Here is a 27065-nt window from a genome sequence, read left to right on the forward strand (position 1 = left end):
AAGGTCATGGATAAACTTCCGGTACGTCATCCTCGCGGTACCTGGGCATCGCTGCCGGCCGCACGATTCCGAACTTTCTTTTCACCCGACACAGTTGTGTCTTATTCCAGCATAGATTCTCAGACTGTTTCACGGGTAACGTACGGTCTGGAAAGTTTATAATTGCACAGACTACAACCTCTTCATCTGATGCCTTAAAGGTACAGTTTCAATTGTTGATGAATGTATTTTCTGTTTACTGTACATTCAAATCCAATGGCATCTTAATTCTTGCTTATGCATCCCTAAGCTTCAAATATTTTGCATCGTTTTAGTTTTTCTTTTTGTCATTTCGTTAAAACTTAATCATCCTAATAACAGATGTGTTATTCTGAGTATATACTACCTTCAGTTTTTTCGTTCCTTCCAAACGCATGGCAATCAAGTTTTACTGGTCTGCATCACTGAGTTCATCAGTCTCATTAGATTCACTAACGAGTTTATTCGTTTCATCTATATGTTCACACATAAATAAGGATATTACCATTTCTCTGTTGTAGCGACGCGCTCCTACATTAAGGAAGGGTCGTGTTGGTGCGGCTCATATAGATCATCATTGTGCGTCTGAGCTTGTTACTCTGAGTCTTTTGGTTTATTGTTTTGCGCCAGTTTGCAGTTTGACTTTCAGTGATTTGGTAAGCCATATCGCTGTTTAGAATTTATGTACGTTCTCCAATTTCAGTTGATGGTGAGCAGTTTTGTCTGAATTAGTTTCCCTGTTTTATGAGGTGTGTAGCCTGAGGGGAGAAGTGTGTGTTGCATTTCTTTTTTGTGCTCTGTTGGAATGTGCTTTTTCCTGGCTTGGTTGGTGTTGTTGATGAAGCGTAATCCTGCACAATTTAGGGATGGAAAGTCGCCTAAACTAAGATTATGGAGTTTTGTTTCCAAGTACAACAAACTGAAGAGAAAACGGTTTAGAGAAGGTATTTCTGGATTAATAAAAGAAAAAAGATTATATATTAAATATATTTTTGGGTACAGCTATACAAATGTCCACTCAGTATATCTTTAACACCAATGAATAAACTATTATAACCACCTAACATTTGGGTCAGGTAGAGGTATGGTTCACCTGCCTAACAGAAGTGCCCACGGCTGTGGAAGCCCTTTACATTGGGAAGACTTCACATCTCGTGCTTCGGGATCCGACCCCGTAACCACAACCCTGCTGGACACGGCATCCAACCCAGTGCATGAGCCTACAGATGTTAGGTTGGAAGGAAACAATAAATGGCGTCTATGGGGGTCTACCAGAATTCGGTATTTTAAAGCAAGTTACTGTGACGTTTTACTGTAATTGGCATGTGGGATCGAACACCAGGACTGTGGCCTACATAAGCTACATATTTATAGATACCCCACTCGTCTCCTGATGCACATCAAGAGGTTACAACCTTATGTACATTAGGAACTTATTAACTTCATGAGACTGTAACCCTCTGCACACCAGATATGTGGTATAATAACCAAGGGTTGAGGATTCTTCGCACAAAGGATGTGGTGTGGGGTCTCAGGCCTCCTGTGTAAGGGACGCTTCATGACTCATGGCTCTACCTTTACAAATCAACTAAATACAATGATTACTTAATGACAACATCAGGAGAACAGACATGTTTGTTTGATGCTCCCAAGAATATTATATACAGAAGACACCCGTCATCTCAAGCCATCCACTCCCGGTAATCTCAACCAGCGCAAACAATAACAACAATGACAGAGGAAGCCACGCAGCCTGACGCACACCAACGATGAAGTGCGTCATGTTTTATTCCAGGTGGAACAAGAATGATCTCCCTGAAAAACTGGCTATATCAAAATTTGTCAGATGAATTAAGGGTCAAATTCTGATGCCGGTTATTATATTTTAGGTCAATGTTCACTAGATCTAAACGTGATTTCAAAACCAAATGACACAAAATTAGATTAACCTGAAATCATGTTAGTCAGATGTTAGATGGTGTATGGCTTTATGAATTATTCGAGGTTTGTGTTCATGTATGTATTAACATGGTGTGATACATGACATATACCCTGAAACTTCACCAGTAGATTTGGAGATGAGGCGGCCGGGTACCTGAATTTGGTACGTGACCTCGATTCACCCCGGTTTGGTAACAGCCTTTTTCCCTATTTCTGCTTACGAAGTGACCTTTAAGCTGCTCTACTCTGCCTTCCCTCCTAAGTTCCTTGTTCTCAACCAGCGCCAGCTGACTTATCCCGCTGAGTTCCCTGCCTGCCTTGTTCTCTGCCTCAAACTGTGCAGCAGTGACGATTATGACCGTTAGGCTTAGTGTCCCGTATTCCTTACCTGCACCTGGTCTGACCTATGACACCTAGATAGCATCCCAGTCTTCAATAGAATGTCACATTTATGTTCGACCAGTACTCAATCTGACGGTAATCTACACTAATTCCCCTGGATAACCACTCACTCCCAACTCCTGTACAAGGCAGAATACATTGTATTGGAATCCCACCCTTGCTCCTAATCTTATCTACAGCTATCTTAAACCTAACTATGAACTCACTCTTACACCGAGATGAACAATGGTTTTTTCCACATTTCAAGAAAAAATGCCATCATTCTGTCTATACAACGTCCCACCCTTTCAATGGAAAAGAAACATTAGTTCTATTTTTTCTATCTGTATTACGATGGGCGCTCTGCGTGTACCTACTTGACCTGTCACCAAAAATCACAAGTTTATTCACCTTTATGTCCATCCCAGTAAAGGAAGAGTTACTGTTCTCCTCTGACTCATCAATAATGTCCTACACTCATCCTCCAGTGCAGAAAAATACTGTACGTTTGTCCTGACACACACCTTGTGAGTCATATCTTACTTTCGTTGTTGACGAAGACCTTTCATTTTTCAGTTTCCCTCTACAGATCATAGTTCATCTTAAGGCAAACACGCCTCCCACTAACCATTCTAACCAGCTCCTCCACAGAAGGGTGAAGCCTCTCCAAACCAGAAGAACCTCCGCACTCAAATATCATAATCCTTGTGTCGCCGGTCAAGAGCTACACAGACATGTTCACACAACGGCAGCACACAATTAAGAAGATAACACAACAGGATACAGAAATTCATGTAAGATGAAATTAAGTTATGCTTTACACTGGTAGGATAGCAGTAGGTGTCGGAGTGTTCTGAGATTCATTGTCAAACACAGGAACATCTTCAGACGTGTAGAGCTTGTCAGCTGTAGCTGTTAATGCAGATGAGTTCAGTCAATAAGTAATATAACACATCAACCTTCATTATTCTTAACCATATTTTTTTTTCATTTTCTGTTTGTTGCATGAATGAATGGTAAGCAGTTCTTCTGACAACGTCTGGCACAAAAAGACTCATCGACCTCCTAATGAGTACCAGTCCAGAGGGATGTGTTAAATGAGGCAGTGGAAAGTGGTGTGTGAAGAGGGAGACAGCGAGAGAGCGAAACAGACATAAAAAAGAGGAAGAGATATACAAGAAGGCAAGAGATGTGTAAGGGGAGAACAAGATATTAAAGAAGAGTGAATGATTCTAGCTTCTAAATACGTGCATCTTCTTCTGTGGCCATCAAAACAATCTAAGGTTAGTGGATGAAGATATCTGATCACTATAGGTGGGTTGACCTCGCCTGACTGACCTGACCTTGTGAAAGAAGTGTCGTACGATGGATGAATGACTGACAGAAGTGAGAGAAATTATATACCACAAATCTATCAAAACATCTCACTTCTTACTTCAAGTCTACAAAGTGATTCATAATGATAAAAATGTTATGATGTAACAATATGAGTGAAGAGGATGGCAAGTCTAGGTCAGGTCCTCATGAAGAAGTAGCAACAGGAGGTACACGAGGGCCAGTGTGGAGGCAGACAAGGGCGGCCTCAGGGGCGTCGAACCGTTGTCCTCGTCGTTGGGAGGCTTCATGGGCCATAGCGTCAGGAGAGGTATGAACCGCTGCCAGAAACACAACCTGTAAAGGGAGCAAAGAGTAGATACAATCCACCAGGAGACGGCACATAACTATAACGTTCATGGTACGATGTTCGTTATATTCGGACTTTATCCACCTCCCGCATCGAGTAAGCGAGCCATCTGCTAACATAACAAACTGTAGAGTTACTGTAATGAATCAACTTTGCATTACCTGTTCTACGTTTGTATGGCCACTGAAGTCTGACAAAAAACCTCAGTGACCTCTGTAATTCTTATGACTTAAGCCACTCCTCATAGGATTAGCATGGGCGGCGCAAGATACATGGGAGCAGCTGGGAGTACATGGGAAAGCCAGATAACAGGAGGTCTGATGGTGTGAGAGGATGTTGTCTGTTGGAGGACAGTAATAGGATCCTACTTTCCTGATATGTACATGTATGGAGACAGGTTACGGTGCGACTCTTGAGCACGACGGTGCGACACCTTAGCACGACGGTGCGACCCTTGAGCATGACAGTACTACCCTTGAACACGACGGCACAACCCCTGAGCACATTGGTGTGACCCTTAAGTTCGACGGTGCGACTTTTGCCTTGACTGACCTTGAGAGTCAGAGTCGGGGTCAAGAGCCAGGCCATAATACATAAGGGGTGCACCACTCTCTTCAAGGGTCATACCGTCGTGCTTCAGGGTCGTACTGTCGCGATGAGAGGGGGTGGGGGGGATCATGTTACTCACCTGTGCTGGACGAGGTTGTGGCTGATGGAGAGTCGATCACTCATCTGCAGATGCACCAGGTGGCTCACGTTGTAGGCCGGCCACTCCACCTCCCTCACCTCCGGCACCCTGCCGGGAACACACGCTCAGACAGAAGGCTTAGTTCAGGGAGAGGGCTTAACTCCTGGGGATGGCTTAACTCAAGGAGAAGACAAGTGTTAGGGGTGAATACTAGACTTAGGATGAAGACTAAACTTAGTGTGAAGACTGTACTGGGAAGAAATCCAATCCCTCCAGGTGTCTTTTCAAAGTATACCAAGTTATTTACTAGGGTGGAAGACCAGGTTCAGGAACCAAGTCAGTCGAAGGAGTCACCATAGGTGTAGGACCTCTGGTAAGTGTAAACACCAGTGTCAAGAGTGGCTAAGTAACGTACCCGATGTAATCTTGGCTGCATTGGTGACAAGACTGAGGTGATCATGGTCGGGTTGTGTTATCTCAGGTGAGTTATTACGTGCCGAGTGTGGTTTTAAATGGATATTTGGCATGACCCCACGTGAGCTTTGGTAAGCTTGTAATGTGCTGGAGTAAGCCTCAGAATAACTGTTACTGTGTTTGGTGTGATGTTAGGGGATAAGTGGTGTATACAGCATATCCATAGGTGGACTAATAACGTATCCAATGTTATCTCAAGTAGACTGATGACGTACCCAGTGTCATCCTAATGGCACTAATGACTCACCCAACGCTACCTTAGGTGTACCTGGTGTTATCGTAAATGGAGGACTGAGTAACGTAAGCAGTGTTAGGTGGACCTGTATGTGTGACTTACTTGGCCTAGTGAGTCTGGTGTTATGTGAAGCGGTCACTTGTGTTACGTACCCATTGTTTAGTGGACCTGTTGTTATGTTTGGTTGCCGGTACCCGGTGTTACGTACCCGGTGTAGGCGAAGGAAATCATGATGCTCATGATGGTGGAGGACACGGACCTGTCCAGGGGCGCCCTCAAGGTGTTGACCAGACCTAAGAACGGCTGCCCGAACACGAACTGCAGCTCACTCTCGTGGTACGACCCTGCAACGACCATGGCCAACATGGCCCAGGTTTAGTAGGGTGGTTCAAGTACTATAGCCTGTATGGTGCAATAGTTTTGCATGGCCATGTCTGTGTCATGTCATGCGGTATCACGACCGTAAGAATGACTGGTGGACGCACGACCTCGGCAATAAAGATAATCTTACAACTTTCATCTAACTCCTATAGTTAACATGACAAACTACATAGTTGTTAGGAATACAACTGAAAAAAACAAGCCAAAGGTTGTAACATTGTTATAACAAACAGAGGAATTGCCTCTGTTATGAAGCAGTTAGAAGTTGATTAACAAAGTCACATAAAAGAAAGTCATGATCATACATCAATTAGAGTCATATATCACACTCATAGAGTCATGCATCACACTCATAGAGTCATAAATCACACTCATAGAGTCATACATCACATCCATAGTCATACATCACATAGAGTCATACATCACACCCATAGAGTCATACATCACACTCAGTCATACATCACACCCATAGAGTCATACATCACACTCATAAAGTAATACATTACACTCATAAAGTCATACATCACACTCATAAAGTCATACATCACACTCATAAAGTCATACATCACACTCATAAAGTCATACATTACACTCATAAAGTCATACATTACACTCATCAGATTTCTCTCAGAGTCAGCAAGATAAGCTGTCAGTGGCACTGCGTCTATAGAGAACGAAATCTTTGGTATATGTTTACACTTCATTTGTTTCTCTGTCACCCAGAAAATGATAACCGTTGACAAGCTGTTTGGAAGAAGATTTTTCCACTCGGCACTCTGCGTGAATGCAGCAAAAATTCTATGTAAAAGAGCGTGGAATAATGTGAGGACGAACCTATCCACTTCTGGTCACCGACACGCACATCGTCGGGAGAGGCGTAGGAGAACTCAGCGAAGTGGAGATTGGTCCAGCGACTGAGAAGGCCGGCCTCTTCCACACATGGAACCCGCAGACCCAGATCAGAGATCAGCTGCAAAAGGTTAAAGGTCAATTAAAAAAGACACAAGGATAACCAGTTTAAGGACAACTGGAGAAGGTTAGCAGGTACATGATTAGGTGGAGACTGTGAGGTCAGAATAATGTAAAAAAAAAAAAAAAAAAAAGAAAGAAAAGTTTTGCAATCAAAATCATAGGATTTTGTCAAGCTTCATGAGAAATGATAACATCCGTTTGACTCAGGCTACAAACCGTACAACTTCACACACACAACAGATGCTAAGATGGCTATTAACGGCTTTCTAGCTACGCTGTGTTAGTTATTATTGTCATGGGTTAGATTCTTCCAATGGTTGTTGGACATTGTTCGTGGGTGCACCTCATTCAGAGAAACATTTCATAACTGGGGTTGGATAGGCGTCCTGACCTCTGACATGATCTTGATGGGGACCATGGGGAGCGGTGCTGCCGGCGTCTTGTGGTACCCGTTACGGTAGAGGTAGGAGGCGCGGACGGCGTGCATGACGGCCGCTAGTGCCAGGGGCTCCAGCTCGGGGAACTTCTGCCGCATCAACATGTCCATCCACTTCTCGGCATCCACCAGGCTGATGTCATTGTGTCCTGCAGGGAGAAGAACATGCACTGCAGGTGTCTGTGTCCTGGTTGATGTCATAAACAAATCAAACAACAACAATATTCTTATACCATGATAAATTGATCGAACGTAGACACTGACAGTGTGACAATCTATGCGATGTTGCATAGACGCTCACGGACACTCTGCCTCGAGACAGACGGTGATGAGGACAGAGTCTGTCCCCCGGGACTAAACACATCATACTGGAGGAAATTTGTTTTACAAAAGCAATGTTCAATGGCAGTAGATTGACAAAACTTATTCATTTAGAAATTCTAGACAACTGATGTGGAAAATACTAAAGCTAGGGTTTATCCTGATTTAGATTTGTCGAAGAGAATTTTGATAGCTGTAACGGTGTGTGTGTGTGTGTGTCTGTGTGTGTGTGTGGAAAAAGTTAATCTTTGACCTACTCGTGATGGTTTGGTCACAGGTCAGTAGTATTGAGAGTGTAGTGATGATAGTCTCAGCAGTGAAAATGAGGCTGCAGCAGAGTTTAGGAAACCTAAGATGTGTGACTATGGTGGGGGTTGACAGTGACGGGATCTGATATCTAAAATTTTGTCTTGGATAGAAATTTCTCGTAACAGAGTAACGATAGATTGTGATATGGTTCTCTTCTATCATGGTGTAAGATATTTTTTGTTGTGAGGTTATGAGATATTGAAGATTCGGTCTAGTGTTGTTATTCTCAGTTGTTTTCCAGTGATGTCTTGGTTTTGTGTTGCTATGATGAGGTTGTACTACGGTGCGTTCTTGGTCCAGTATTGTTATAATGGGTTGTAGTTCAGTGTTGTTACAGAAGAGTTGTGGTTCATTGTCGTAGTGGACTTGTGTCCAGTGTTGCTGTTGTGGGATTGTGTTCCAGAATTTTTGGAAGGAGGTTGTGGCCCATCATTGTAGTGGGGTTGTGGTCCATGTGTGGCACTTGTAGCGAGGCGTGACCTCACACTCACTATTCCTGAACCAGATGGAGACCTCGTCTCTGGTGAGGGTCATGATGAGTGGCACGGCAGGCAGGGAGCCCTCCTCAAGCAGGGTCCTGGGGCTCCGTGGCAGGAACACGCCTGGCAGTTCGCCCTCCACCACGGGAGCGAAGGCCAGCCACAAGCCGTCCTGCACGTTTTTATCACCATACACCTGCCAGGGAGTATCGAACATTAGCACTCGTTCTCAGGGACTTATCAGGGATGGCTTTTGAGCGCCCTATTTTGGGTGGAAATTGTTATCGACATAGCCACAATACGTTACCGTCTTGCTGCAGACGTTTACACCCTCAGCAAAAACGTATCAGCCGACCTGGTTGATGGTGTCGGCGTCGGTGAGTCGCAAGCAGGTGACCAGGTCCCATGTCGAAGTCTGAGGGCAGCCCACGTCGGCCGCCAGCTTCTTGGCGAAGTGTTCAGGTCGAGTCTGCAGGGACCAGGGCGCTAGGGCGCACCCAGACAGCGCCACTGCCCGCGTGAACAGCCCTAGGGAGTCAAGTTGTAGTGTTGTCAAGAATAATGACACTGACTGATTAAAGTTTGAGTAACGAGGGCGATGACAATAAGGGTTGGGATGGCAGAAGAAAAATAGGAGTGAAAACAAAATGCAGATGGACATATGACCTATCAACTGTCTGGGTCATCAAGACTGAGTCAAGTTATATACACCAATCAGTGATTTTGTAAACCTTCTTGAGGTGTTCAAGAAAATTCGAAGTCCATTGTAACACGCCCTCACGTTAAAGTCACGTTATAGCCAAGAATCAATCTCCTGATGCTATACATAGATGTAGATCTATACATGCTCTCTCACCAGATATATGGTCCTTGATATGGCAATGGAAGTAAAATGGAATCTCAATCTAAATTGTACGTTCCTCTGGCAGCTGCCCAATACTCCGATATCTATATAAATTCCTGAAGAAAACAAGTTATGAATTATTGAGGAAGGACATTCTTGTGTGGCATCATGTTACCTTAATAAAGGTAATAACAGCCACAGTTCAGGATGCTCTCCCTTTCGCCTTGCATTCCATACATACGATATTATGGAACATGGCTAACCTAGAAAAGTGTATCTTTTTTTCTAAATCGTTCTTTGTATTATGATACTTGTTAAACTAAGACGGGATGCTGCCTTGACACACACACACACACACACACACACACACACACAAGGCGACGGATGGAGAGAGGTGGTTGAATAGACGTGACGACAGGAAACTTAATGAGGCTTTTGCTCTCTGGCTGAGAAAGAGGTGGAAGAGCCACTCCAGATAAGCGAGCTATACTCCTTAGTGGGCAGAGGGAGACACCTGTAGGTAGATACAGAGCAGCTGTTCACAAGAAATAAATGCTGTCCCTGTACAGCACTCCCAGACACTGGAAATAGATTTTACAATATTCGGTATGCGAGGTTTCCTCGGCAGATTGGAGAATGTGGTCCTGCTTGCTTACATCCACCGGCCAGGGTATTGAGAAGGTTAGCGATGGCTGCGCTGTGAACACTGGCTTGCAGTCCACAAACACAGTCTCTCAACCTCATGTGAACATGACACTTGACAACACTGAACTCACACGACTCGTTCTTCGTAAACTTCGATATCCTTTCGGTGAGCGATGAGCGCCAACCTCGCCCCGGCTAACACCAGGACTCTCACAGAAAATTGTCAATATATGTGTGTGTGTGTGTGTGTGTGTGTGTGTGTGTGCGTGTGTGAAATTAATAGCCATCCACAGATGAACTACCCAGTGACCATTCGGGGGCGGAGTAAACAGTCTTCGTCAATCAGTTTGCACTGTGGACAGTTTAAGTCTTGTCGCCAGGTCTGTTGAGAGAAGCGAGACATCTGAACCCTACACTACTGTGCTACGAGTAGGTATAGATTACACGGCAAAAAGTGCCATAAGTGTAAATTATTGTTTATTTTCATCACTTGCTTTTGTGACTGTTTGTAGGTTCCTGAGATAACTGATTTTGCTTCATCTATCAAAAGTTAGAATTTAGATAAGACGTGCGGAATAACGGTTATAGTCGATTCTATCATTAACAACAAAATCATTAGTTATGAAAATTAAGTAAAATTCACATTTGTTAATGATTAGATGGATTCGATTTACTTATAGTTCAAGACGGATTATCGCGCTCTTTTGTTATTTCCATAATTCATTGTTTACAGGTATGCGATAAGAAGTGAGCACCGTGGCCCATCTGTTGGATGTGAACGTCATAATATAATATTTTTTTTTTTTTTTTTTTTTTTTTTTTTTTTATACTTTGTCGCTGTCTCCCGCGTTTGCGAGGAAGATATATATATATATATATATATATATATATATATATATATATATATATATATATATACATATATATATATATATATATATATATATATATATATATATATATATATATATATATATATATATATATATATATATATATATATATATATATAAGGACTGTGTTCCACAGTAATTTTCGTCGAGTTGTCAGTTCAGATAAGGAAATTGGCCAACAACCGCTGCAGACGACGAGAGGCTCTGGTAAAGTGCCATCATTTGGATACAAAAGAATGAATAAGGTTAGTTCGTTTCATCATTTATTGGTGCAGTAATATTGTTTGAGTTAACAGGTTTGCATGTAGTGTAACGTAGGCAGCAGTTATTCGCAAGGAGAAATACACACTCTGTTTCAGTATTAACCCCTGATTTCCTTACCATCCTTAAAGTGAATACCTTAATCTGATCCAAGTTAGGATTTACCCAGTGTCTCTGTTGTGAACTATAGAAAATAATAGGAAAGAAAAGTTTTTTCTCCTTTCATGTGCCCAGCTATGTAATAAAAGTCTGCTGCATGTATCAAGGTTTTAAAAACTTTCCGTTATTCTATAGGTTTCATTTTTTGTCACATTTTCAGTATATAGTTCATTACTTCGAAGTCATTCACACTACTGAATTACTGATAGACGCAAAAGAATATCCATTTTACTTGGCATAATCTTGTACAGTCGGCATGTATTAACAAAAACACAGCATGGTTTCCTTCTCATTATTTTAATCTTATGTAAAGCGTTATAGGAATTTTCTTCCTTAAATGTTTATTGTAGGCTAGGTTGTTAGAATAGCCCGATCGCGCTCTTCATCTTATCCTACTGACTGGTGCTGCGTAAAACATGGTGCAATATCCATTACACTAAAAAATTTTACCATGGTGAAAGCGAACGTAAACCTTTACTATTCCCGTGTGGGTGTATGATTCAGTTCAGGTTGGTGAGGTTAACATTGTTAAACAAGGTTAATAGGGAAGATATTCCTATATACTGGTCTGTGTTGTTTTACTGTTGGGTTGTTGGGACTGTGTTAGGTTGGAACTAAGTTGGCTTCATTATGTTAAGGCCGAGGTAATTTGTAATTAACAAAGAATATAAATGTATCAGGTGATGTATGTTTTTTATATTTTAGTTTTGGGTTAATATTAGAGTTGACTTTGTTGTTTGCCTGATAAGCCACAGCACTGCCTGATAAGAAAGGTATGGGTTGTGTGAAGGTTAGAGAGGTTTGGGCTATATTTAGCTAAAATCCTCATGATAGTTTTGAGCATTTTGGACTGGTACTGAATGTATTGTAGGAGGATGGTATACAGAACAAATTAGGTTAGGTATCTCTTGGTGTCAAGACAGAATGACGTAAGCTGTGCAGTAAGGAGAGATATGAAACTTATTCTGTGGAGGTCCAAGCTATCAAACTAAGGTGATTTGGACGATTCGGCAACATTGCGATAAGCTAGGATATTCTGTTTTAAAATACAGTGGTGTTCAGCTGAGTGAGAAATGCAGAGAAGGGAACAGAGCAGCTCTGTAGATAGTAATAGGGTAGAAAACGGAGTTAGCAATAAAGAAAAGAAAACGATCATATGTAGGTGTTGTTGACGATATAAAAGAAAACGAAGATGGAACAGGGTAACAAAAGAAAAAGTACCATTGCCTGAAATTATTTTAGGTCTTGAAGGGTTTGAATTTCAAGGTTTGCTCTTGTGCCATGTTCAGAATAGTTTATATATTCTGAGTATGTTGATGGAGTAACCCAACATAACACATCTTGCACTAATAATTAGTTCTGGATTGAGAAGTTTGGCATATCAGGTCGGTATGAATTACGTTGTTCGCAAAAAAAAGGTAAGGTGACATCGTCTCCTCTAGGTTGACATCATATCTGCAGTCTACATTGTAATTCCTTTCCTGATCTTTTACATTCTTCCTTTCGTCCTTTTTCCTTACTTTTCATCGCTTATATTTACTTAACTACAACCGATCCACTTGTAGCCTGGTTATATTTTAGACTTGGATAACACTATTCAACGCGGACCATATATGTGGTGAGAGTATATATGATCTTAGATAAGTACCTGAAGCAGGTGTTCAACTTGACGTTAACGGCCTTAGTGACTCTGGTATTTGCTGGGTGAGAGGGAAATAACCTACTAACTAGTTATGCAAACAGGATTGAAAATATAGGGATGGAACTGATATATGTTGATGATGATAATGATAATGATGATAATAATAATAACTGTTGTAATAAGATGATTTTATCATGCAGTTATTGACTAACATGCAGCTGAAAGCATAAAACAGAAATTACACACGAAGATCAATAAAGCAGGAGGGTGAAATAGAATAGTTTTGCAAAATTGCAATAGAAAAAAATAGCCTACTTTCGTGGTTGAAAAACATTCATCAGTTCAGATTAATGTTAGGATATTAAAGAAATTTTTTTTTTAGATAAGGCAGTGAAAACAAAGAATGGGAAAAGCATTAAAAGGCAAAGAAGATTCCTGTCTTGAGCTGCCTCAACCTTTCTTTTCTGTTATAGAATTTCACTTTTTCTTACATCTTTGATAACTTTCCCCATTGATGTTACTTTGTTACCGGAAAAGTATCGTCATCCATCCCCTTCAATTTTCCTTGATTAGATTCCTCTTGTAAGACATGATTTCGTTGATCGTTTAATTTCTAAAGCTCTGTAAGAGCCTTACTCTTCAAACCTTGTGATCATATGGAAATAAGTTTGTAAAACTTTAGTAGGTTATCCTAGTGGAAGTTCTTATGTATCTTATTGTGGTGTACTGGACACGTGTATACCTGTCATAATGTACTAGGGTCCCTGAGTAAAGTCAGTCGATTCCCATTACAAACCATCTAGAGCTGCCAAGTCTCTGGTTGGTATCTTCTAGTGGCGGTTTCCTGGCTTATTGCAGTCTGTGGTACCTAGTGATGGACTCCAGCTAACCTCTGCCCCCGCAAATAGGCTAACCAGCTGTTGCATTACACACTAAGGGAATGTTTGAAGTTGAACGATATATTCATAGCTTCCTTCCCATACTTCCAGGCATTTTTAGGTAACAGGAACTCAGCAGATCCCGCCATCTCCGTGGTTTAAATATACCTGCACTTTTAGTTCATCTACTCAGTACATATCTGTACACGTTGTGGACAGAAGCAGATAATCTGCAGGTTAAAAGGAGCCTCAGTATCCGTCACGGACAGAAGCAGCAAGTCTGCAGTGAAGACGGAAGGCGTGAATACTAAAGTTCCATCCTCCATAGCGGTTCGCGCGGTAATTAGGTCAAGACTAACGCGTGGCTCGTTCGCTGTCACAGACACACCGCCGCGTCCCAAGCCTTGCCCGTGGTTCCAGCTCCGGCGTAGGCGCTGCTGCTACTTTCCAGGGCTCGTTGAGTATCATGAAACCGAAATCGATGGCATGGGAATCGACGCACACGAATGTCAGATGCAGATAACTTATACCTGGATCCAAATGAGAAACTGACGCTGAAGGTTTTGATACAGTACAATAATAATAATAATAATAATAATAATAATAATAAATTTTCCCTGCCTGTGGTTACATGGCAAGTAGAAAGTCACCTTTGGGGAAGCTATATCACCGTCTGCTATCGAAAGGTAATAGTCTCGGGGGAAAAAGTTTTAAAGGAGCTCATTATTACCCTGCATCTGATTATGGTATAGCCTCGAAGCTGCAGGGACTGCATAAAAGGGACCCTGGTTATATATATATATATATATATATATATATATATATATATATATATATATATATATATATATATATATGTGTGTGTGTGTGTGTGTGTGTGTGTGTGTGTGTGTATGTGTGTGTGTGTGTGTGTGTGTGTAAGTAAGTAAGTAAAAAAAGGCTGACAAAGAGAATATATGTGTTAGAAATGGAAAGAACAAGGAAAACGGGAGAACACGTTGGACATGGAAGGATGGAGTGAAAAAGACTTCGAACGATCGGGGCCTGAACATGCAGGAGGGTGAAAGGCATGCATGGGATAGAGTGAATTGGAACGATGTGGTATACAGGGGTCGACGTGCACTGAACCAAGGCATGCGAGTTGTCCGGGGTAAACCAAGGATACGTCTGTGGAGCCTGATTGTGGATAGGGAGTTGTGGTTTCGGTGCATTACACATGGCAGTTAGAGAATGGATGTGAGCGAACGCGGCCTTTTCATCGTCTGTTCCTGGCACTACCTCGCTAATGCGGAAAACGACGATCAAGTATAAAAGAATAACACAGAGAGAGAGAGAGAGAGAGAGAGAGAGAGAGAGAGAGAGAGAGAGAGAGAGAGAGAGAGAGAGAGAGAGAGACCCTTGTGTGGCTGACATATTTTCAAGGACCTTTAACATTATTTTCGTGTGTTGAAGGAGTTATCCTATAGAGTGTACCAGACAGGTAATTTTATGAGCCACAAGAGAGGGAAATTGGGAGGTGAACCTGGGAATGTGATGGTGTTGCCGCGGAGGCCCGGGCCGCCACCTGGACACGGCGTCCGTTACCAGCCAGTCAAAGGTAATTTTCTCGTTTGATATTAATTATAGTAAATGGCTCCTAGTAAAAGGAACAAATGTAAGAGAGATGATATAAGCTGACTAGTAGGAGAGAGAGAGAGAGAGAGAGAGAGAGAGAGAGAGAGAGAGAGAGAGAGAGAGAGAGAAGCACTGAAATCTCACAGCACATTAGGTTATCCTCATGATAGCTTGAATATGCAGATGCATTGCATTTCGTCGTTGCTGCTGGAGTGTGAACGAGAACTCGTGTGTCAGTTTGACTGAGGAAGCACAGAATGATGATTGATCATCTCTTCATGTTATTATCCCTAGATGATCGGTTCCTTCCTATCTACAAGAAGTTGTCAGTATAAACATTGTGAAACCCTTGGAGGAACTTGAGTGGCGTGCTCGTCTCTCGTTGCCCCTAGTTTTCTCCCAGCGTGAGTAAATCATTGTTGCATTCCTTCCCATGTAACTCAATAGCAAAGTTTGCTTTGCATGCTATACATGACGAATTTTTCTAATCATCCTACACATGTGCAGTTTTGACGGTGACCAATAGTTCTCTCTCTCTCTCTCTCTCTCTCTCTCTCTCTCTCTCTCTCTCTCTCTCTCTCTCTCTCTCTCTCTATTATTGAAGATTTCTAAAATCCAGTGAGCAGATGTCTGATTATAATCACTATTTTTCCTCTTAATTTCAACTCTGAAGAGTTTCAGCCTGAAAGACAGTTTGATTTTTACTTTGTAGGTTAGAGAAGATATGGTTATGATTCTAATTCTATGCGTGTGTGGTCCAGGCTAGGACTCGGGCCAGCCAGAAGTTGGGGTCCCCTCGGGACCCTGGGGACTCAAGACACCCCAGGTGAGTTAATGGAAGGGAAGGGTCAACAGTTTAGGGGCACGAGGAGGTTATGAAGCGGGTGAGGGAGGGGATGACGACATACTACCATGCACTGGGAACTCTTTGTGCTTGCTAGAAACGCTGGGGACTTAACCTAAATGTGATGACTGAACATGGAGGAGCAATGGCTTTGAGGACGGGGACTTGGGAGAAGCTTGGGAGAGCGGAGACTCGCCTGGGAGAGCGAGAATTCACTCTTGGAGGGTGGGACCCTCCTTGGGATGACTGGGACATACCCTGTTAAGCGGGAGAGTGGGAACTCACCTCGGGAGAGCGGGGACACGAGGTGCAGGATGACGGAGGCGGCGCCGGCGGAGTTGCCCACCAGGAGGAGCTTGTCCTGGTGGGCACCGAAGGCTCGGGCGTGGCGACGCACCCACAGGAGGGCCAGACGCTGGTCGAGCAGTCCCCAGTTACCTCGGGATGAGGAGTCCCCAGTGGACAGGAACCCTGTGGGAGGTACACATGCACTCAACACCTTGCCAACACTCACACTGCTAAGTAACACATACATCAGCTACACATTATTTGACATCCTCACATGTCTTTAATGTTGCCAGGGAGCAACACCATGAGCAACACACGGTCAGCGCTCGCCACACCTGTGATCGGCCGGGCTAACTCTTCTCTTAGTATAGTTTGTGTGTGTGTGTGTGTGTGTGTGTGTGTGTATGGATATATTTATATGTGTACGTTTCTGTGTTTGTGTATGTGTGCGTAAGCTCACACAGTCGAGTATGTTACCGCTGTTGTCGACGTAAATGAAACGAACTGACATCTGTTGTGGAACATTACGTGGTCATCCACACTCATGGTAGTGGTTCACGTGGAAGCCAACAAGTGAACACTTCATGCAGCACTGTACAGCAGTGTGTGACGACCGACCTCCACCAGTGACGCACTCACTGTACGGCAGTGTGTGACGACCGACCCCCACCAGTGACGCACTGTACAGCAGTGTGTGACGACCGACCTCCACCAGTGACGCACTCACTGTACGGCAGTGTGTGACGACCGACCCCCACCAGTGACGCACTGTACGGCAGTGTGACAACCGACCCCCACCAGTGACGCACTGTACGGCAGTGTGTGACGACCGACCTCCACCAGTGACGCACTCACTGTACGGCAGTGTGTGACGACCGACCCCCACCAGTGACGCACTGTACGGCAGTGTGTGACGACCGACCCCCACCAGTGACGCACTGTACGGCAGTGTGTGACGAGCGACGGACAAGAGTGCGTCGTCAGGTTTGAGCAGATGATGGTTACCGTCGTAATGCAGGAGGGTGAAGGCCAGGCGACGGTTCTCTCATGGTGCGCGAGGCAGGAAGTGCGGGTGGCCAGCCAGCTCCTCCTCCTCCACCACGGTTGACTCACGTCATTTCTCGTCGTGTATCACGACTGACGTTAGTAGCGAACTGACAAAAGAGTAACCTGACCGTTTCCCTCTACTCCTGGCTCGGCTGCTCCCATGTTCATCCCTTTCCTGTGTTTTCAATAGAGAGTCGGGGCTCCGAGGCTAGTGGAGGGGAGGCAGAGGAAGCCACACTTTCACTTAAAACGTCCATTGTCTTATATTTGTTTAATGTAATCCACCTGTGATATTATTAATGTTTGATGATGCACACACACACACACACACACACACACACACACACACACACACACACACACAAAATCTGTTGATGGCAGCCGGTGAAAAACGCGAATATGGTGAAAAAAAAAAAAAACGTGCATGGAATGCTAGTGATGGGTGGCCATGCCCGGATCGTGTCACAGCTCAGGTCTGGCGGCTCATGTTATTTATAAGATTTCCAGCCACAGGATGGTCCGTGGAGACCTCTGCTGTACCGGAGATGGTCCTTGGTGACCTGCTATACCAGAGATAACAGTTCTGTTGGAGAGGGACTGCTGAACTGGTGGGCAGGGGAAGAAGAGACGCTCGTTACTGCAGTTCTTGACATACAACTTGCACAGCAATTTATTTATTTTTATTTACATTTACCTCAGGACCAGTTTCTGTGCAACAGTCCCGCTGGTGTTACCAAGGACCCCTATGAAGATTCTTGCAGCCCAAAGTTGCGATACTTCCAGTAGCAGGGAAATGTTAACTCCTTTGGAGTTACATTTTCTTTCATGAGACCGTCCCAGTGATACAGAGCGTAATCTAGTGTATGCATAAAACCACAGGAAAATGAAACACGATAAATTTCCAAGTGCACTTTTGTGTCATGATCACATCGTCAAGGGAGATAAAAGAATGAGATAGAAACGTAGAACAGTTACTCGATATCATCTGACTGTTCTACGTCTTCTATCTTATAGTTGTATCTCCCTTGACGATATGACCTTTACACAAAAGTGCATTTGGGAACTTATCGAGTTTCATTTTCCTGTGGTTTTATGCATATACTAGATTACGCACACCACTGTGACCTCTTGCAATATATATATATATATATATATATATATATATATATATATATATATATATATATATATATATATATATATATATATATATATATATAGTATGTGTGTGTGGGGGGGGGGAGGATTTGTTGATTGTGGTGGGGAAGGTGTGGTGGTGATGATGATGGAGAGCGTGTGGTGGAGGATGGGACAACATGGTGGTGGGGTACTAGAGCATGTGTACCCAGGGTACTGAGGTCATGGTGTCAACAAACAATGGCTTTATAAAGGTTACAGGAAGATTCGAGATCTCGTTTGCTTGGTCTCGCGGACTTACTTTTTATAGTACAGATTAATTAAAGTACGATATTTGTCCGAAAATTTATCGCCCAAACAGTCAGCTATTTTTGTCTCTCTGTCTTGCCAAGAAAATGGATGAATGATTGGTAACTGTGTATGGGGGTTAGTCATCCTGCGTCTGGCAACATCCTAGGCATGGCTATAGACAGATTAGGAACGATTTTTTTATATTACATAATCCTCGTTTCCCTATGCCTACCATGGCGTTTCTCTCAAGATCTGAAATTTTACGCAACGAATCAATGATTAGTTGCAACGAAGATTAAGGCAAGAAGTAGAAACAAATATATATATTTTGAATGAAAACGATTCTGAATGGTTGATGGAACAATAGCAGTAAATATTAGACATACCCTCAGGAGTTATTGCTACAAGCTTTCTACCATCATAAACTCAAGCACAGACCCATTAACCGAACCTTAATCCTTTAAAAGCTATTCACAGATATTTTCACACCCAAGAGATACCTTTTAGCGGAACGAGATTACAACACAGGATAGCACCGCTGGAGAAGATTTCTCTTCGTGAACTTGAGTCAGGATAATAATCAAATGCAAAACAGTTGTGAATCATAACTTCACTTACAAACGGCGATTTTCAGTTGGCTCTGTTGAATGGAGGATGTCTTGGAGTATAAGGCCAGACAAACACATTCATTATCAAAACTAGGTTAAGTTATCCCCATCTGGTGTCTGACAGGTACAGACGCCACATGTCCAGACCCGTGAGGGAGGCTCGAACCTTCATAAAACTGCTTGTCCGTTGTTTCGAGACAGTGTCCCGAGCCTCCGAGACGCCGTATGTTTTTCTGTATATCTGGAGGAGAACCATGCACCTTGTGCTGGGTCGACCTGCTAGCAAGATGGTGGCAGGGTCAGTAAATGGAACCTGACTAACGGTGGCAATCGCAAAATATTTGTAATTGTAGTTTGAGATATAATTAAAGTTGAATGATAAGAATGTATGTGTATATATGTGGTGTTGAATCCTGTTAGAGTGAAGTCTGCCAAAGATGTTAGGCTCAGCCTTCATCACTGCCATGACTGATCCTCATAAACCCTTGCATTACAAGGATCTGATTCTTTGTTTACCAGTTGGTTTATGGTGTTGGTGTCATGATTCAGCCTCAAGAGCTAGTGGCATTAAACTTGTCTCCCAAGAAAACCCTCACCTCCCCACCAGAAAGACCCTCTCTTCTTCACCTTGGAAGACCCTATCCTTTTCATCCTGGAAGGTCGTCTCCTCCCACCATGGAAGACCTCTCTCCTCCCACCATGGAAGACCTCTGTCGAAGGACTCACCGAAGGGTCCGAGGCGGTAGTTGATGGTGACGACGACGATACCCTCCGAGGCAAGCTTCTCCCCCGGGTAGAGCCTCCCGCCGTTGGAGTAGAAGGATCCGCCGTGGATGTAGAAGAGGATGGGCATGGTGGCGTTGGTGGGGCCTCCTGCCCTACGCCCCCCTTCTAGCTGGAAAATAGCCACATGACAAGAGGATTTTATTTGTTCAGGACTCGGGCGAAGACATCTCATCTTGTGCAACTTTTAAAAACATTCGAAGGAGATAAACATTTAGTAAAGTACATCCTTTTAATTTTCCAAAAGAAGGAACAGAGAAGGGGGCCAGGTGAGGGTATTCCCTCAAAGGCCCAGTCCTCTGTTCTTAACGCTACCTCGCTGTCGCGGGAAATGGCGAATAGTATGAAAAAAAAACAAAATATATATATATATATATATATATATATATATATATATATATATATATATATATATATATATATATATATATTATTTATTACACTTGATCTCCATTTCCCGCGTCAGCGAATTAGCGCCAGAAAACAGACAAAAAAGTCCACATTCGTTCACACAGTCTCTAGCTGTCATTTGTAATGCACCAAAACACACAGGATACCAGCTCTTTTTATAAGCGAAGAAGGATTAATGAAAGTGAAGAGACTAAGATATGAGTAAAGAAAAAAATTATGTAACTGGCAAAAATGAAATACAAGCAGATCAACAGAGGGTAAGGAAGGTTGATAAAAAAAGAGCAGTGTTAGATGGAAGTAAAGAAAGATTTATACAAGTTAGATAGATCAATAAACAATGTAAAGGACTCACGCTGGCTGCAACATTCAGAACATGTACAACATACAGGACAGCCGATCGACTGTTTAGATCATGTCGTGCAACGTTCAAAACATTCATCACATGCAAAAAAAAAAGAACTACAATTAACCCATTCATAGCCCATACTAGTTCATTCACATCACATAACGAGCCATCCAGAGCACGTCGTGTTCCGCCCCCATCACCCAGCCGTCGTGCAGAGCACGTCCCTGGGTGTTAGGAACACGTCGGTCACGTGAGGTGGTAACGGGAGGCCTTAGTGAAACATTGGCTTCAGTGCCCTTGAGGTCTAAGTCAGTAGCTCTGGTCCCAAAGTCAGTGGAATCGGGTTCCCTGATCAGTAAATACTCTTTCAGGATCCACAGACGAGCCGAGGATCCGTCAGATGTTCTAGGGACCCACCAGATGTTCTAGGGACCCAGCAGATGTTCTAGGGACCCACCAGATGTTCTAGGGACCCAGCAGAGTTGGTCCAGCAGATGTTCTAGGGACCCACCAGATGTTCTAGGGACCCACCAGATGTTCTGGGGACCCAGCAGATGTTCTAGGGACCCACCAGATGTTCTGGGGACCCACCAGATGTTCTAGGGACCCACCAGATGTTCTGGGGACCCAGCAGATTATCTCAGTCTATAATCATAATCATATTATTCATCTGGATTTAAAAGCGAGTGTTTTAAATTATGCCCTTTACACGGCTGCCAGAACTGTACATGACCAGTTCAACTCAAATATAGACTAATTACTGTATATACTGTCGTAATTAGAACATAATGATCATCATGCTTCATACTCCGGACCCTGTGTTTGTATATTAACGAATGTAATTAGCAATCTAGCGCAATTTTTGGGGTCAGTTTAATTGTTTTATATCAGATCATTGCACTAGACCACAGTGGAATGACGGGTGAGTTTGAGACCTACGCAGCCTCTAGGACTAGTGGTGTATCCTGCGTCTCCTGTACAGTAGGTAGGTCAAGACATTCGTCCAAGCAAAGCCTTGAAAAGTATGAGCATAATCAGTGGTAAGGAAACCAGACAAGTCTATCTCTCTCATCCTAACACCACTGCCTGTGGCGAACGATCAACTTACAAGATGAGCTCATGTTTCTAACTCTAGCATGCAGTCACCTAAGATTAGAGAGATTTTTTGTCGAGAAATACAGAGATGATTTTACACATTTATCCTCAACAAGCAATATGATGAATGTGACGTCACAGTTACTGTGTATGAAATTGATGTAGGCTGTACCAGGGACAAGGCAACGGCCGTGTCACCATCAGACTTGTTGTGCCGCCATCCCCACGCACCACCAGTATTACTGTACCAACACCAAAACATCTCGGATGATTTGCGTCGCATATCCCTTACGAGTTGCCGGTGTGAAGCTCTGTAGAGGATGGTGCATAGAACATAAGAACACTTGCTCCCTGCCATCAGTCATCTAACATGTGGTACGAGTGTGCATTACTGTATCACAACTCTCCTGTCTTGAAGCCTCATCTGATAGGGTTAACCAGTAAACTATTTTGTATGACGTAGTTAAGATGGAATAAGTAGTTGACTTACGGAATCTCCAGACTGAAAACAACATAGTGTCTCTACATACGGTTGTCTCAACTCTGCAGCTGGAGGGGGCAATGCTCCCCTTGTAACCCAGCCTAATTGCAATGAATTGTAGAAGAATGTTATCAAAAATAACCGGACTTCTTCCTTACGAACTCAACTGTTCGCCATAATTATCGCCGTCATGTTTTCAGAAACTACAACCACAGACACACTTAAGTATTTCTGGCCCTCTCCTCACCGCTTGCCCTAAATACCTGAGACATGCTTGTCTGAGGCCAGGTATGCGAGCATTACTGGTAAAGTGTTTCAAGTCAAACTGTTGTGGATTCCATCTCATAGCTGCGCGAGAGCAAGATGAAGTCGATGTTATCCATTTTCTGCACGTAGTAGGTGTGTTTACTGTGTGGAATGATTGTAATCTAATGAATTGCCCCTGGAATCCAACTAAGGCCCTTTGTGCCCCGTGTAATCCCCTTGCGTTTCAGTTTGCAGGGTGGACATGGGTTCCAAAATAAGCTAGCCATCACTATCGACGAAAGGCTAGAAAATCTGTGGAATTCAGGACCTTCTGCAGGACCGGTGGACAAGAGTTCCCTGCGTAATGTATGGGTGAGAGCAGTGTACCAGGGTAAGGTTAGGGTGCCTGTCTTATGGATGAGTGAGGGTAACCCAGGTAAGAGAGGGATCCTTGTATGATGAATAACATATTTTCCTCACGCATTCAGCAGATCAGCGCACTAAACCAACCCTGATGTGATGGCGAAGGATCAAAGCTCTTAGAAGAGTGTCGGGCGGTGCAAAGTGGTTATGTAAACTCAGCATCGTAGACAACCGTAAATATAGACTCTTCGGGTCTTTACCGACTGGTAGGGCCATTAAGAGAGACGGGATCCCGTGATTACATCGTCCCTGGCGCCGCGGGGTCATATGCTACAGAGGATGACTGAGGGGATAAGAGAGGCGACTGCGACCTTGGGTCATGAGCCTGTTAACAGTGGCCGTCTGTTGCTGCCACACACTTCCCTACGGGGGCTGCTTGCCCCCCATTGTAGCTCCGAAAACAGTGGCTCTCTGTTGGTGCTGCTGCCGCGTTCCCATCCCGCGGCTGGTGGTCGCCCTGGGCCCTATCCTTTCCACCGTAGCCGTCAAGGTACATGTGTCTGAGACATAGATAAAGTAAGCTTTTTCTTCGCTCAGATTGGTTCACAAATGTTGAAGGATGTAGTAAGAATGCCAGGAGTATGTGGTTGGTGTGGCGTGGGTCAAGGTGGCCGGGTCAGACCTTACCCTGCCCTGATAAGTCGTTATTATGATCATCAACCACACATGCTTGCTGGGCCGCCAGTGCTGGACACACTCCAAGTCTACCAACCACACCACATCCATCCTGGCTCGGATCTAGGGTACTGTAGATGCAGTGGTAGGGTACTGTAGCGGCAGTGGTAGGGTACTGTAGCGGCAGTGGTAGGGTACTTTTGCGGCAGTGGTAGGGTATTGTAGCGGTAGTGGTAAGGTACTGCAGCGGCAGTGGTAGGGTACTTTTGCGGCAGTGGTAGGGTATTGTAGCGGTAGTGGTAAGGTACTGCAGCGGCAGTGGTAGGGTACTGTAGCGGCAGTGGTAGGGTACTTTTGCGGCAGTGGTAGGGTATTGTAGCGGTAGTGGTAAGGTACTGCAGCGGCACTGGTAGGGTACTGTAGCGGCAGTGGTAGGGTACTGTAGAGGCAGTGTTAAGGTACTGCAGCGGCAGTGGTAGGGTACTGTAGCGGCTGTGGAAGCGTACTGTAGAGGCAGTGGTAGGGTAGTGTAGCGGCAGTGGTAGGGTACTGTAGCGGCTGTGGAAGCGTACTGTAGAGGCAGTGGTAGGGTAGTGTAGCGGCAGTGGTAGGGTACTGTAGCGGCAGTGGTAAGGTACTGCAGCGGCAGTGGTAGGGTACTGTAGCGGCAGTGGTAGGGTACTGTAGAGGCAGTGGTAGGGTACTGTAGAGGCAGTGGTAGGGTACTGTAGCGGCATTGGTAGGGTACTGTAGAGGCAGTGGTAGGGTACTGTAGCGGCAGTGGTAGGGTATTGTAGCGGCAGTGGTAAGGTACTGCAGCGGCAGTGGTAGGGTACTGTAGCGGCTGTGGAAGCGTACTGTAGAGGCAGTGGTAGGGTAGTGTAGCGGCAGTGGTAGGGTACTGTAGCGGCAGTGGTAAGGTACTGCAGCGGCAGTGGTAGGGTACTGTAGCGGCAGTGGTAGGGTACTGTAGAGGCAGTGGTAGGGTACTGTAGAGGCAGTGGTAGGGTACTGTAGCGGCATTGGTAGGGTACTGTAGAGGCAGTGGTAAGGTACTGCAGCGGCAGTGGTAGGGTACTGTAGCGGCATTTGAAACCCGCTAACCTCTCTTCCTGTGGTATTACCTACTGTGGTGAAACCAGGAAAATATGGTTTATTCTTCGCTACCGTTTTCCTGGTGGAGCTGGAAAATTATTTCCAGGATCTCAGGTGGCCTGAGTTCCAGCGTCTCCGCTCCCACCAACCTACTCCACCGCCACCTGCACACGTCTCCAACACTCACCAACACTGCTGCTTTCCAACGTGAACATACCCCTTCAACTCTCACTAACATACTTCCACCCTTCTCATCAGCATACTCATTATCTGTCACCATCACGTTACTTTGACTAACACACACACACACACTCACACACACACACACACACACACACATGGTATGAACACTCGACCTTATGCCTACGGGAATCCAGGGAAGGTAGCATTCTCTGGCTCACTTATTCCACTGGTGAGTCAGTAAGAGGGTGCTTGTACTCACGAGCGGCGTGTAGACGTTGAGTGTGAGGCAGTCCTCAGACATGAGGTACTCGCGGATGTGCTTTTGCTTCAGGAAGAGGTACCCGTCTCGCTGGCCGGGTCCTCCGTCCCTCTTGGTGTTGCTCCCGAAGTACTTCTTAGAAGTCCTCCCGTCTTCAGCCGACGGCGACGCCTTCTTGGACTTTTCTTTTTGTCTCACAAAGGAGTCCGTGTTGTCCAAGAGGTCTTTATGTTTTACAGTGTCACTGCTGGTTTGCTCGGGTTCTGAGAAGAACTTGGAGACGTGCTCGGCTCCGGCACTACCAGCCAAAGGAGCCTCCTTCTTTGTCACACCCGTGTTTACCTTCCATAGTCTTCTCAGTAAGGATGTATCGTTATTTTTTAACTGTGTTTCATTACTACTCGGTTGGAAACTGATACGGGAACTACTACTACCACTACTACTACTACTACTACTACTACTACTACTACTGCTGTGGCTGCTATCATCACCAGCGGTGTGTGAGGTGGCCCTTGGCCCGCTCGTCCGAAACACTTCCTCGTCACGAGGCACAAGTACCGTGTCGTCCAGGTTCCACTCGTGGCAATCTGGCTTTGTTCCGTCCCCTCCACTACTGTCACATCCTTCCTCCTTCTCATTCCTTACTTCCTCGAGTTTGTGTGCTTTCTCTACCGTCTTCCTGGCCTCATCCTCGAGTTCCTCCACTTGCTCCTCGTACAGGTTCTGCCCGAGTTCCATAGCCAGGGCCCTCCTGAGCTGGTCCTCCAGCTGTCCAAGATCGACGTCAGAGTGGACGGTGTCCCACACGTCGTTCTCCAGCGGCTGGTAGCACATGGCCCCGAACTGTCGTGCGTCCAGCACCCCCTCCCAGGGCCCGGCATCCTCAGGTGCCTGCAACAACACAAGACTTAGCAACACTGACATTGGTATGGCAGTAACACAGAGTTAGCAACACTGATATTGGTATGGCAACAACATAGAAATAGCAACACTGTCATTATTATGGCAACAGCACAAAGTTAGCAACAGTCATTGTCATGGTAACAGTGGGGGCTGTGTTGAAAAGCCACCAGACTGTGGAAACTTACGCGAGCCCCACTAATGTCTGCTTGAGACTGTTGGATGTGTGGGAGTAATACAAACGGGAGAGTGTTCACGCCAGAAGGAAGGATGTGAAGTTGAGAAAATGGTCGGAGGAGAATAGAGAAATGAAAGCGAGACTCAGAATTCCAGGATAAGGGGAGAATAAGGAAAATGAAGGATGGAATAAGGAAATGCAAATGAATATTAAGTAAATATCTCATGCTGCTTACAGTGGGGTAAGGAAGGAGAGGCCAGATACAAGAGGCAGGGGGTATGTGACAGCCGTCTGGATAGAGAGACGTGAGGAAAAGTATATCAAGATGGTGGTCAGGAGGAAGCTTACCCTGGACCAGTAGGTACGTACACATGATAACACACAATGTTTTGCCGTAACACTGGGTATCCTCGCCTCTCCAGAGGTCGTTATAAATTTTGTGTTTATGAGATGAAGGTTTTCACGACTTTCTCTAAGGAAAATCATATCCTCTGAAAGTGTTCCTTGTGCTGACAGTCTTCAGACACCACAAGAACACACTTCTACTTGTATATCACACCACAAGAAATGTAATAACTTT

The 27065-nt window shown here is 44.4% G+C and overlaps 1 protein-coding gene across 1 annotated transcript in view; it reads right to left on the reverse strand.

Annotated features, from left to right (window-relative positions):
• Positions 1-989: 989 nt before the first annotated feature.
• Positions 990-27065, reverse strand: part of LOC139760772 (bile salt-activated lipase-like) — an 86035-nt gene continuing 59959 nt past the window's right edge. Inside the window, exons 2-11 of the mRNA XM_071684338.1 lie at positions 25408-26298; positions 20197-20365; positions 16385-16570; positions 8675-8847; positions 8332-8515; positions 7166-7359; positions 6637-6772; positions 5630-5765; positions 4713-4820; positions 990-4011 (exon numbers count right to left, since the gene is read on the reverse strand). Of these exons, the coding sequence (XP_071540439.1) occupies positions 3849-4011; positions 4713-4820; positions 5630-5765; positions 6637-6772; positions 7166-7359; positions 8332-8515; positions 8675-8847; positions 16385-16570; positions 20197-20365; positions 25408-26298 (2340 nt within the window). The 3' untranslated portion in view covers positions 990-3848. The remainder of the gene's footprint in view (positions 4012-4712; positions 4821-5629; positions 5766-6636; positions 6773-7165; positions 7360-8331; positions 8516-8674; positions 8848-16384; positions 16571-20196; positions 20366-25407; positions 26299-27065) is intronic.

Source organism: Panulirus ornatus, chromosome 38 (genome assembly GCF_036320965.1).
Source record: "Panulirus ornatus isolate Po-2019 chromosome 38, ASM3632096v1, whole genome shotgun sequence".
NCBI classification, from domain to species: domain Eukaryota; kingdom Metazoa; phylum Arthropoda; class Malacostraca; order Decapoda; family Palinuridae; genus Panulirus; species Panulirus ornatus.